The sequence below is a fragment of the Phoca vitulina genome, unplaced genomic scaffold (assembly GCF_004348235.1).
Source record: "Phoca vitulina isolate PV1807 unplaced genomic scaffold, GSC_HSeal_1.0 scaffold48, whole genome shotgun sequence".
NCBI classification, from domain to species: Eukaryota; Metazoa; Chordata; class Mammalia; order Carnivora; family Phocidae; genus Phoca; species Phoca vitulina.
The window spans coordinates 6,014,475-6,027,805 of record NW_022589751.1 but is presented as its reverse complement, the minus strand read 5'-3'; the positions used below and the strand labels follow the sequence as shown (position 1 = coordinate 6,027,805).

Here is a 13,331-nt window from a genome sequence, read left to right as displayed (position 1 = left end):
CTCTCTGTCAAAAAATAAATAAAATCTTAAAAAAAAAGTATAGAGTTGTAAGGGATATTAGAAATACTCTAGCTCAGTCCTCTTGTTTGTATAAAGGGAAGAATTTCAGGCACAGACTGGAGAGGTAGATCATGATGGTACCCCAAAGCCCCCAATTGTTAGTAGTTATTCTAGCACTTTTGCCTCCTGGTGCTCAGTTCTTCTTAGGATCTGCATGTATACATACTGCTTTCATTCATTCAATAATCCTCTGATTCTTCCTTTATGCTCAGTGCTGCAGAAATGCCACTTTCCTTTCTGCCTCCCTGAATAGATATACAGCCATGCTTTCCAGAAACCAGAAGAAAAACAGCTTCCCAAGAGTTAAGACTTAAGCTAGAAAATGGTCACTGAAGTTGAGCTTTTTACCTGTTATATTCCATTTTGCTTATCCAGACAGTTACTTATTATTGTTGTTCTTTGGAGACGATAAGTCATCATTTGCAGGGCTGGGTAGACTGTCCAGGACCCTGAAAATAATCTCTCATTGCTCTAGTTTGATTTGGTGTGGTTGTTGAAATGTGTGTTTTGCTTTTGTTTTTTAAAGATTTATTTATTTATTTGAGAGAGAGAGAGCCCACGTGAGTGTGTGGGGGGCATGGGAGGGCGAGAGGGAGGGTGAATCTCAAGCAGACTCTGCGCTGAGCCCAGAGCTCCACACACAGCTCGATCTCAAGACCTTGAGATCACAACCTGAACCAAAATCAAGAGTCAGGTACAACCGACAAAGCCACCCAGGCACCCCTGTTTTGCTTTTCTTAAACAAAAGCAAACTAAATCCGTAATGTGATTTATTCTGTAATGTGAAGCCATGAGTTGTGCTTCCCTTTAGCTCAGACCAGTAAAAATAATTTGTACATGATAGTCTGCCATGGGCTCAAGTGAAATGTGGTGGAATGATGATTTTTCTTCACTTAGTTTGTGTTAGCTCTCTATTTTCAAAATGTTTTTGACTCTAGCATCATGAAAACACTATCTTGGGTTAAAGTTTTTTCATGTGAGTGCTTTTCAAAAGTTAATTTTAGTAGTACTTTGGACATATTTTAAGTTTTATAGAGTATATCTAGTGTATGGAACTTATCTGTATTAAATATTAAAGATACCCAATAAAATTAGATTGTAATTACAGTCACCTTTTGATTTTTCAGGAAAGTGATTCTGTTCGTAGACTTGAGAGTTCTTAATTATGGACTTCCTCTTGATAAAAAATTCTCTGTTCATTTGAATAGAATGTTTATTTGATGGTGGAGGCTGGGGTGAAGGGCTCAGGGCAAAGTCAGTTGACTTGACTCTTTCCTTTGAATTTACTTTCTTAAGTTCTTTTGAGAGAAAGTCTGAAGTAGTGGGACATATACATTAAAGAATATTGGGGAAAAGGATGCAATTAATTGTAGAAATTTGTATTAAGCTTAATGTTGCCAAATCATTATTCTTATGAAAAGAATGTGTGTTATTAGAACTATCTGGAACTTTGATTCATGTCATCAATCCATGGCAAGAAGCAAATGATACAGTATTAATTTTATGAAGTAATTTTATGTATTGTCTTGTTCTGTTTTTATTTTTAGGACCGGAGTAGGCCCTATGACACTTTTAACTTGCATTCGTTGGAGAACTCCTTAATGGATATGATAAGGACTGATCATGAGCCTCTGAAAGGTAAACACTACCCTCCCAGTGGCCCACCAATGAGTTTCGCTGATATAATGTGGAGGAATCATTTTGCAGGTTAGGAATATTCATATGTCCATTCCTTGCTTGGTGTTTTAAACAAAAATCAGCTTTTTAATAATTGTGATTTTTTTCATTTTTTTTTTTCCGTTTGTTTTTGTTTGCTTCTGTAAAGCATTGTGGAATGTATTTAAAGTTGATTTTTTTTTAACCTGGGTTCAGCTACCTACAATAATCAAGGTTGATTGCTTTAATCATAATGTCTGGCAGAAGCATGTGTTGGGTAGCATGAGACCAGAAGTCAAGTTTTCTGGGCTTGGTGCATTTGGAATCCTTAGCTGAACCTGGATAATTCATTTAAGTTAAAGTATACTGCAAGGAAATGCGAGATTTAGTAAACCAGTCTCCAAAGACTACTTCAGAAAACTTCATAGAAAAGAGTTCCATTTTATTAAAATATAATCACTTTCCTTGTATAAGAAGTATCACTACACAGACTTAAGAGCAGCCACTGATTCTTCGCATTCTCTAAGGCTAAAACGGAAGGAAAATGTCTTAAAGTGTGTAAATGTTTTGGGTTAAATATAAGGCAGAAAGTCCCAAGGTCAGCAGTATTAGGACTTCCTATTTTTAGAGCCCATGTAAATTCAGGTTAGTGGTTGATGTTACATTCCTAATTACAGATAGTTCTTTTTATGTGTTATAGGACTTTCAGGGGCCCTGTGTATTTTAAAATACCATAGTGGAAATATCCACTTAGGTTTAGAGCCTAAATATCTGAAAACTGAAGAGTTGGCCACAAGGATGCCCATCTTGTTTGAGCCCTTATGTTCTCTGGAGCTGTGAGGAATTTGATCCCCTCTGGTTCTCTCCAGGCTTTTATATAGGGTGTGACTGACTATGAACACCTGATAGTCATTTCCTCAAGCCACCTCAGAAATCCATTTCCTCATTTTCTTGTTACACTCATGATTTTCTGCGCTTTCCTCAATTTCCAGGGAAAAGAAAGTAGTTAACTAGCTATGAAGAAACTAAAGGATTTGAAAAAAGCTATATTTTAAGGCCGTCAGAAGTAGGAAAAAAAATCTCTCATTTATTCATTGTTATATTTAGTCACCGTTACCACGTCTTTGCTCAGTTGAAAGATTAGGTACATGGTAATTTAGAGCATATTTCACTTAGAAGTGAGAATGGTGTTAAAAAAAACCAACAATGATATTCACAGACTGTTTTGTGTTTTTAGTATCTTCTAAGGCTGCATTTGTCTTCCTTTTCTACCACAAACAGCTATAAGCCTCTCCTAATTATTCTAAAATATTCAGCCCTTGTTCTTTATGCATACCTGTTTTATCTTAGTCTGTATTCTTTTCTTCTAGCAATAAAAGATTATGAAAGGATCTTACATTATAGTCTGTAAATAATTTTCCAGAATTTTGTGTATTTCCAGAATTTTGTGGCAAAGTGTAAAGAGGGTACTTCACTATGGGGTAAATACCTTATTCCATTTTTAGTGGCCCCTTTTTTAATGCATGTCCAACTACCTCTGCATATATTTCTCTGCCACACTTGTAAATGTGAGGTTTCATCTGTAAAAGTCTTTTGCACTGTACTTATAATATGTCCTAATAAGTTGGAAGGCGCATAATATGTACTTTTTTACAGCCTTAATATGCTTGCAACTTCTCTATTCATCATACCACCCACCTTGATTTCCTATGAATGGACTGCTTCCCATGGTCAATTACATCACCATGTCATTGTCCTCTGGGTAGAGTGTTGGAGCTTCCTGTCCCTTTTCCAGCTGGGAGACTTTTAGATCTGGCTTATGGCACCATGTATTTGATCCTTATTACTTCTAATAACATAATTATGATGCTGGCATTGTAAAGGAAATATTTTAAGTAATTTTTGACTTTAAAAGTGGAGAAAATATAGTAACAAAAATGTAACTGAAAAAAATAAATGTGATCGTGTATCCTTATTTTTGTATATTTTATATAATAAACATTATCCTTGTTTTTATCTGATCTTTATAATTTATTAATAGGCCTTAGCTTTGGACTGTTAGATTGTTTCCAGCTTTTTCTCCATAATAGGTGATGCTGCCATGGATAAGTTCTTGCACATAGCTTTTCCTTAAGGTAAATTCATAGAGAAGATCTCTGGGTCAAAAGATGTAGACATCTAGGTGAATAGAGCTTAAGAGAAAGGTGGTAGGCTAGGGGACGTACCATGTGGCTTCCCTATGAGTCTGTCCAAAAACACTTCCTTCTACTCCATCCTGTTTTTCCTCCTACTTTTAATATCTTCTTCTCCCACTTGACCATGGGAACACTTTTCTGAGTGTTTCAAAACTCAAGTTACAGAATCATAGGGTTTTTGTATGCTTGTTTTGTTTTTTTCTTCCTGGAGCTTGATTTTCTTTAGGAAAAAAAAAAACAACTTTCTTACTCAGTGTGGGAATTTCAAATAGTATGTTACAAAAACAAAAAGGAAAGTGAGAAAACAATCTGAGACTTACTACCTAGAGATAGCAAAGATTATTATTTTTATTAACATCTTTCCAGGCATTTTTATATTCTCTTAGCAGGAGATTAAATTTCAACTCACCCTGACTTTGCAGTCATTCAAACCTGGGTTTGAATCCTGGTTCTGCCTCTAGTTGACTGTTGATCTAGATAAATCAGTTAGCCTCTTCAAAGCCTTAGTTTCCTCATCATTGAAATTAAGCACCCACTTCATGGAGTGGCTACAAAGGTCAGATAAAGTTCCTGAGGTGAGAAACTGCTCCGATGTTATTTATTTAGTTAGTTAGTTTTGACTGGCAGTGGCAGTGGTATGCTACTGCCTGGCCTGGGTAATAAATTAAACCTTATATTCCTACAATATTTACTTCCTTCTAGCTAGACTGTAGCTAAATGTCAAAAGCTTTCAAATGCAAGTTGTCAAAATTTTGTATTTGCCATAGATAAGTAGTGATTATTGAAGGATAAACATTTTGTCATTATAAAAAATCACCTGAAGGAGAAAGGAAAATAATCCTAAGTTATGTTGGCTTTCCAAAATTGTGTATCTAAATCATGTAAAGAAAATATAACAGGATATCACATTCATTAAAAATAAAGTACTTCATGATGTATTTAAAATGAACCTGATGAAATATGTTCACAGCAATATTTCATCTTAGAAATGTATGCAATGAGGGGCGCCTGGGTGGTTCAGTTGGTTAAGTGTCCGATTCTTGGTTTCAACTCCGGTCATGATCTCATGGTCGTGGGATCGAGCCCCACATCTGGCTCTGAGCTCAGCGTGGAGTCTGCTTCAGATTCTTTCTCCCTCTCACTCCCACTCACTCTCTCTCTCTCAAATAAATAAAATCTAAAAAAAAAAAAAAAGTATGCAATGAGAAATCCCTTTATTCAACTGTTTTCTTGAATCAAGGGGAAAAAACGCTTAGTGGGAGAAATGACAGAATAGGAAGTTCAGAAAGTAATAAGACTTCTGTTTTAGTAAAGAACTTTTTTTTTTTTTTTAAGATTTTATTTATTTATTTGACAGAGAGCGAGACAGCAAGAGAGGGAACACAAGCAGGGAGGAGGAGAGGGAGAAGCAGGCTTCCCGCTGAGCAGGGAGCCCGATGCGGGGCTCGATCCCAGGACCCTGGAACCATGACCTGAGCCGAAGGCAGCCGCTTAATGACTGAGCCACCCAGGCGCTTCAGAACTTTATTTTTTTAAAGATTTTATTTGTTAGAGAGAGAAGGAGCAGAGGGGAGGAGCAGAGGGAGAAAGAGAGAGAGAAGCAGACTCCCTGCTGAGGAAGGAGCCCGATGTGGGTCTCCATCCCAGGACCTGGAGATCATGCATGACCTGAGCCGAAGGCAGCCACTTAACCGACTGAGCCACCCAGGTACCTCTAGTAAAGAACTTTAACAGTTTTTTCAATCACATTTATACTTACGCTCAGTAAAACCAAGTCAGCCTTGAAGATGTTTGTAGGAAATATTAAAAGGTCTCTACCTCCTTCCCCATGATAAAAATGTCAAGTAATGTAGAGGAAAAGTTGAATTGAACTTTCTTCACAGCACCCTTATTTAAATAAAAATTAGACTAATTTTTTTTGGCTTCTTAAAGATATCAAACTACAGTTCTTGGTTTTAACAGAGTAACATATTAATAATTATCCATTGTCGGGGCGCCTGGGTGGCTCAGTCGTTAAGCATCTGCCTTCGGCTCAGGTCATGATTCCAGGGTCCTGGGATCGAGCCCCGCATCGGGCTCCCTGCTCCGCGGGGAGCCTGCTTCTCCCTCTCCCACTCCCCCGCTTGTGTTCTCTCTCTCGCGGTGTCTCTCTCTCTGTCAAAATAAATAAATAAAATCTTTAAAAAAATAAAAATAAAAAATAATAATAATTATCCATTGTCTCTTACCATATTATGTATGACTTTTCCTATTGTTTATTTGAGAGATTGCCTCCAAGAAATGAGAAAGATGGTTTTGAGAAGGGTGATCGACTAATGAAAACTGTCCTTTCTTTTCTAAGTGCAGAAATCCTTGGGGTGGTAGAGATATGAGTGAGGCCTGGGAGAGAAGAATTGTCCTCTGCCCTCTTTTCAGGTGGGCTGAAGGGAAGGAAGTCCACAACTTCGCTTATAACTATGACGATTAAAGGGATTTCTGGCATTGGGAGAGGTAGGATTAAAGATCAGGAAAAAGCGGGCCCCTGGGTGGCTCAGTCAGTTAAGCGTCTGCCTTCAGCTCAGGTCATGATCTCAGGGTCCTGGGATCAAGCCCTTTATCGGACTCCCTGCTCAGCGGGAAGTCTGCTTCTCCCTCTCCCTCTGCCCCTCCTCCCTACTCATGCTTTCTCTCTCAAATAAATAAATAAAATCTTTAAAAAAAATTGTTTGCTGTAAAGACAGGGAAAAAGTTCATCTCTGTACCCTTCTTATAGGTGTTCCCCAGCTTGCTACTAATGATGAAAGTTTACCTAGCCACTGGGGAACCCCTATGAAAACCCAGGGTCATTAGGTTTGATTAATCATAGGCTCCCTTAGGATTAACATTCAAAAAGTACAAAGTGATGAAAGGAGGAATAATAGGGAAATACCAACTACAGAGTGTTGGGCAGTGTAGGTGACATTGTGAAGCAAGGTCCATCCCCTGGTTGGGGTAGCACAGTATAGCAGATATCTTGGCAGAGTCCCCTTTCCGTCATCCCATGTAATCTCCTTCTTACAACAGAAGGGTAGACCTGGCTGACTACTTGGGGGTAGTCCCTGATGAAACATTTCTATGTATTTGAATTTTCTCTTTCCTCACTATTCATGGAACTGAAATTTGAAAAATGAAAAGAGCAGGTGTCAGTTGAGAACTGATATTGAAAGGTTTGCTTTTCAAATGTATACTGAATCTGGGAAAAAAAATAGCTATCTTCTGATAATAGTGCTTTAAAACATTTAAATTGACAGAAACTTGGAAGAAATAAATGCCACCCTTTTGGTATTATGGAAGCATTTTTCTTTATTCATCATAATTTAAATTTAGTATTGTATAGCCTTTCACAAAATTGGCCCCTTTTGTGGAATGTCAGGGTTCCCTTGTTTCAGAAAAAGTGCATCTTCATTACATTTAGTTTGTTCCAGAAAAATATGCTGTCTCTTTACTTACTTGCATTGTTGCTCCAGTTCTGTTTTTGTGCTACCTACCTTTGGCCCATAGCAGTTTGTCTTGTATACAAGTTAGCAGAGTCCACAAATTGTTTGGGGCACAGGTTCTGAGTTAGCAAGAAGTGATTGTTCTGTTTCTATACAAGAGGACAGTAAATACAAGTTGAGTGATTTTTTTTTAAATAAATATCTCCCATTAATTTACCCAGTGGTCTATAGCAGTGTAATCACCTGAGAGTTTTATTTATTTATTTAAAGATTTATTTATTCATTTTAGAGAGAGCGTGAGCAGGGGGAGGGGCAGAAGGAGAGGGAGAGAGAATCCTCAAGCAGAGCCCCTGCTGAGTGCGGAGCCCGGCACACCTGCCACGCCAGGACCCTGAGAGCATGACCAGAGCCCAAATCAAGAGTTGGATGCTTAACCCACTGAGCCACCCAAGCGCCCCTATCTGAGAGTTTTAAACAAATGATTTAACTATTTTAGAGTATAGCCTGAAATGAGGAAACATAGGAACAAAGGATTGATAGCATGCCAAAAATTATCCACTACTGGTATGAAAAGAAACTAGAATTTGACCTCAGGTCTAAGCTCATAGCTTTTGCTTCTTGGTTCTTTGGAACATATTTAGAATACTTTAGTGCCAAAATTTTATCATTTTTCCTTAAAAGGACTTTAAAACACCATTTTACTGTATTCTTACATAGTATAGTATTTCATCTTGTGGATACTTTTTCTGAAGGAATGTATCTTCAATTTTATAGAGAAAATTGGTGGAAAATACAACCCAGCAGAAAATGCATTTTTCTTATAACCTTTTCTAGAATACAGTACTTACATTCTATTACGTGAAGGTCTCTGAAGGACTTCACTTTTTTAGAGCAAATAGGGATGATTAGAGGAAGATACAGCAGTTATTCCCTATCTCGTAACATATTGCAGAAGTGAAGAGGTGACTTTCATAATTATGGATTCATAAAATTTCCCGGTTTTATTTTGGACATATAAAAATATAGGTTGGTTGGACCCTGAAACTTTGAATAACAATAGAGGTCATTTTTTTTTTTTTATAACTAGCCTCTTAAATATGAATGTGACTTGAGCTTATGAGACTGTGATTTTCACAGTCTGGATAGACATACATAACCCTATTCTCCAGCCTCTCCCTCCATCCCCTCACCCCCATTTATCAGGCCCTGTGCAGTGGGGAAAGTGGGACAGTCTCAGATTTCCACAGCATCATTTAACTCTGTAAAACCAAGTATGCCTTTCAGTTTTCGAAACCTTATATTTTATACCACACTTAAAAGATAGCTGGCTGACAAGAACAATTTAAAAATAGCAGACCATGGACAGGTGACAAAATGTCACGCTGGCAGCACCAGACTGCATTAACAAAAATCACCAGATGTCACACACTTGATTCTATTTTCACAGCTGATTAAGCAGCAGCAGTATTTGGTGGACAAAAGGAAGAAAAAAGAAATGGCCTCATCTGAATTTGGAATCAGTTTTTCTTTTGCTGTTATATATTTTCTCCTTCAAAATCTCATAATAACTATAAAATTTAAGATGCAAAATATATTAAGAAAAAACATAAAATAATTCTTTTAGAAAGGAATCTTTACACATAAACACTCCTTAAACTGGAAGACTATAAATCAAAATGTTAACAGAGCTTGTCTTTAATTGGTGATCTTATTTTTTGCATTTTTTTGTATCATCTAATCTTTCTCCGATGAAAATATATTGCATTTTGTAATCTAAACATTAATTTTTGAAGAGGTAAAGAAAGTAGCTTAAAGAAGCCATAAGTGTGGTTTTAGTAGAAAGAATTTGCATTTAGTTGGGAAACAGATTGTATTTAAATAATTGGTTCTGATGGGTCTGGCATGACACAGAGTTTCTTATAAAATCTTTTGTGGATGTTGTTGATCCAGATAGCCACTGAAGTCAGAAAGACTAACAGAATCAGGGAGGATACCAGGAAAGGCAAAAAGTTTTCTGCTTTTCAGCAAATCCTGATGCCTTCATCTACAAAACGTTGCCTAAGGCTCTTTTTTTTTGCTGCATCTTTAGAAAGATTGAATTGGAAGTCATCAGTGTGGGCTAGGAGACGATAATCAGAAAACTACTGAGCTTCCTCTCAGTTTCATCTTTTCAAGCTGAAAACTCCTAAGACCTGGAAAGAGCCCAAAAAGGACCCAGCTTCTGGAGGACTGCAGAGAGTGATACCCTTTAAGTGTGGGAACAGCAGTGGTTCCAGAAACATATAAAAACTATTATTTGATGTAGCGATTTTAAAACCACATAATTCTTTACCATAAACGACTGTAGCATGGTAAATAAAAGAAGTTTAATGAAGATCAACTAAATTTGGGCTTGCTTGGTTTTTGTTTTTGTTTTAGAGGGGGCAGGAAGGGCAGAGGGAGAGGGAGAGAGAGAATCCCAAGCAGGCTCCATCCTGAGCCCAGAGCCAGATGCCAGATGCGGGCCTCAATCTTACGACCCTGAGATCATGACCTGAGCCAAAATCAAGAGTCAGATGCCCAACCCACTGAGCCACCCAGGTGCCCCAAGGCTTGTTTAGTTTTCTTGATAACCCTTTATTATTTTAGGGGACACTCCTGGCTTTTTAGAACCACACCCACGTCTGAATATTCCTTGGTCAGAGATTGAAGAGACCATCTCTATATGCCATTTCCTTAGGTTCTGCCGGGCAATGATTTTGAACTCTTGTTGGGTTTTTAGGCATCCTTTCCAGTGACTATTTACTGTTAAATTTGGATATCTCAGAATACAATGAGTAAATCACATCTAGTTTTTATAGCTGTTAGTATTTGGTGGTAATGAATCCAAAATAAGGTCTTGATTATCTGAAAATAATAGAATATTCATACAGCTAACTAAAACCACAATGTAAATTCTCCCTACTGAGCCACAAGCCTTATTCTCAGGACAAATTTTCCTATTATAGGTTTTGATCAAGGTGGTGGTAGGAGGTAGCACTCGTTGCATATGGGGTAGACCATAATCTTTAGAGACTCTGAAATGACTTAGGAGATGGAAAAACATAAGACACAGAGTAATTACATATATAGATACTGTTAAATGTGTCTTTAAACAATGGGTAGTTTCTGAAACTCCTCACAATTAGCTTCTAGTAAGTATGAAAAGATCTATGAAATCAATAAAAAATAAAACAGGCAATTCTATTATTTAAAAAATGGTTCTTTACTAATAGGATGATTTTAAATATATTCTAAAAAATAATTTTACTGTAATATAAATGCTAGCAAAATAGTTTCCATAAAATTAGAGCTAGATGTATGTAATATCTTTCTCCTAATAAGTTTAAAATAATAAAAACTAAAAATTTTTATTGACAGTCCTATAATGCTTCGTGGTAAAATTAGAATTATCTCCTTAGAATCCATCAATTGTTGATGATTTTTCCATTCTTAATTACTCTCTCTCTCATATACACACATACACACACACGCATCCAACAGTACAAGCAACATTACACTTATGAGGGTTTTTTTTTCCCTTATCCCTTAATATGAAATGACCTTTCAATAATTACTGTGACCTCAGGGTTTTTAAGAGATTAGGATGGCTTTGTCTAGGCAAAAAATTGATTTGGCTGAGAATTCATTATTCCCCCTTTTTATTTGAAGCAAATGCTCCTGTTTTGGCCACTGTGATTCTTCTCTTTTGGGCCAGAAGAGCTCGATAATGCTGTTTGCCTCCAGTACCCCACAACAGAGATTAATACCAAATGATGACTGACCTTTTGCAATTATTTATAACACCGTATTTGTTGTAAAAGTCAATCACTTCCACATCTCCAGCATTCTCTGTATCACCCCCCCATACTGCTGACATGTATTTAAACAGCAGTAATGACATAAAATTGACATTTTTCTGAGAATTTCCTGATAACCTTTGATCTAATTGGACATGAAGACCTTTGCAGAACCAAGGTCATATGTATATTAGCTTTACACAAAAAGCACTGTATCAACAGTTATTTTGTTGAAGAGCTTGGTCAAGAAAACCTAAATTCATTTTTTTCCATATAAGGCTCTCTGTTTCATTATTCTTTTAATATATCTACCTCCTTTTCCCAAATAATTCATGAAAAACATACCAACTGCGTGCATCTTCCACTCTTAACCCTGGAGGCTATTCGTTAAAACATCTGTTTCAGACTTACCATCTTATAGACCAGAGGTTGGCAAACTTTTGTCTGTAAAGGGCCAGAGAGAAAATATTTTAGGCCTGTGGTTCATATGGTCTCTGTCACATATTATTCTTTGTTTTTTAGTTTTTATTTTTACAACCCTTTAAAAATGTAAAAATGATCCTTAGCTCAGAGGTGTACAAAAACAGGCAGCCAGTCAGTGTGGGCAGACGTTTGAAACCTGTTACTATAAGAATGAAGGTCTGGGGGTAAGCATTATGCCCAAGGTCATAAAACTAGTTAGTGGTAGGGAAAGCGTAAGAACCCTAGATTTTTAGGCGGGTCGTTTTTCCCCACTATACCTATTGTATAAATGTTACCATCTTTCTTCTGGTTGCCATTCTGATAATTATGTTGCATTTTTGAGCCACTGTGAAACATTTATCTTTTATTTCCTCTAAGCTTCAAGTTTATATTCATTATTTTGCTGCTTGAATTTGAAGGGCAGTATGAATGGTTGTTTAAATAAAATGCTTAATCCAATTAGCATGTTTAAATCGGAATGCGAGAGATGCTTTAAAATTTCACTATAAGGGAAGCTTCTTTTTCATTTTGTTTTATTTATTTGTTATTGAGATTTTGGCTTTGTTTTTAAGATTTTTTTCATTTGTATGTTTTATGACTTGATTTAAAAACTGTTGTAACTGCTATGGCCTTGTTATAGATTATAGCATTGTTGTAGATTAATCTGTTTTAGCTTTTTATAATGTTTATCTTTTACAATGTGTTTGAAATTATATTAAGCATTCTTTTCTTTGTGCTTAAAATAAAATTATTTTATTTTTTAGGACGCATGGGAATAAATTTCCATCATCCAGGAACAGATAATATAATGGCACTTAACAGTAAGTCTTCATATGAAATATTCTATAAAATTAGCAGTCAAGGCTACAGCATGTAATTTTCACTTTCTTAATTGTTCATTACATTTCAACCTTCCACTTAGAGCGGGATAGACCATTATTCTATCCCTGTGGTTCTCAGAGTGGGGCCCCTGGACCCGCAGCATCAGCATCATTTGGGAACTTAGTAAAAATGCAAAATCTCAGGCCCCGCTACAGACGGGCTGCATCAGAAACTTTAACGATGGGGCTGAGAAATCTGGGTATTAACAAATTCTATAGGTGATTCTGATGCAGGCTAAAAGTTGAGAACTGCTACTCTGTACTAGGGGTTGACAAACTACAGCCCTTTGAGCCAAATCTGGCCCATTGGCTGGTTTAAAGTTTTACTGAAGCACAGCTACGCCCATTCATTTATTTTTTGTGCCACAAAGCTAGCTATTTTTGTGCCACAGTGGCAGAGCCCAAAAAGCCTGAACTATTTACTGTCTGGCCCTTTACAGAGAAGTTTGCAGACCCCTGCTGCATACCATTGGGGTGGGGGAAGGAAGGAGGAGAGGAAGAAAGGAGACAGGTGAAGGGAGAGAGAGGGAGTAAGGTAGAGAATGTGAATGAATAGATCAATTTATTTATATATAACTCAGACTTTTCTCATTTTGGTAGATAGCCAACAGGTGCTTCTAACTGGACATCAGGGGTCTCCCATTAGTGGAATTTGTGTGGTATAAGTGGTCAGCAGCTTTGCAGGTTAGAAATGGTTTTGTCAGTGTAATTGTTGGATTGAGTTCTGGAACATTAAAACCTAATTAACCAGAAAGTCATTGTATTAGTTAATACTGGAAGAAATGTCTGGCTGGCATCAGTTCT

At 37.0% G+C, this 13,331-nt stretch overlaps 1 protein-coding gene across 7 annotated transcripts in view; it reads left to right on the top strand.

Annotated features, from left to right (window-relative positions):
* CPEB3 (cytoplasmic polyadenylation element binding protein 3) overlaps positions 1-13,331 on the top strand; it is a 185,741-nt gene that overhangs the window by 69,451 nt on the left and 102,959 nt on the right. For 5 of the 7 annotated variants that reach the window (XM_032432500.1, XM_032432501.1, XM_032432502.1 and 2 more), the window contains 2 exons: positions 1,608-1,767; positions 12,411-12,467. In XM_032432500.1, coding sequence (XP_032288391.1) covers positions 1,608-1,767; positions 12,411-12,467 — 217 coding nt within the window. The remainder of the gene's footprint in view (positions 1-1,607; positions 1,768-12,410; positions 12,468-13,331) is intronic. The other 2 variants (XM_032432504.1, XM_032432503.1) reach the window with 1 other exon arrangement.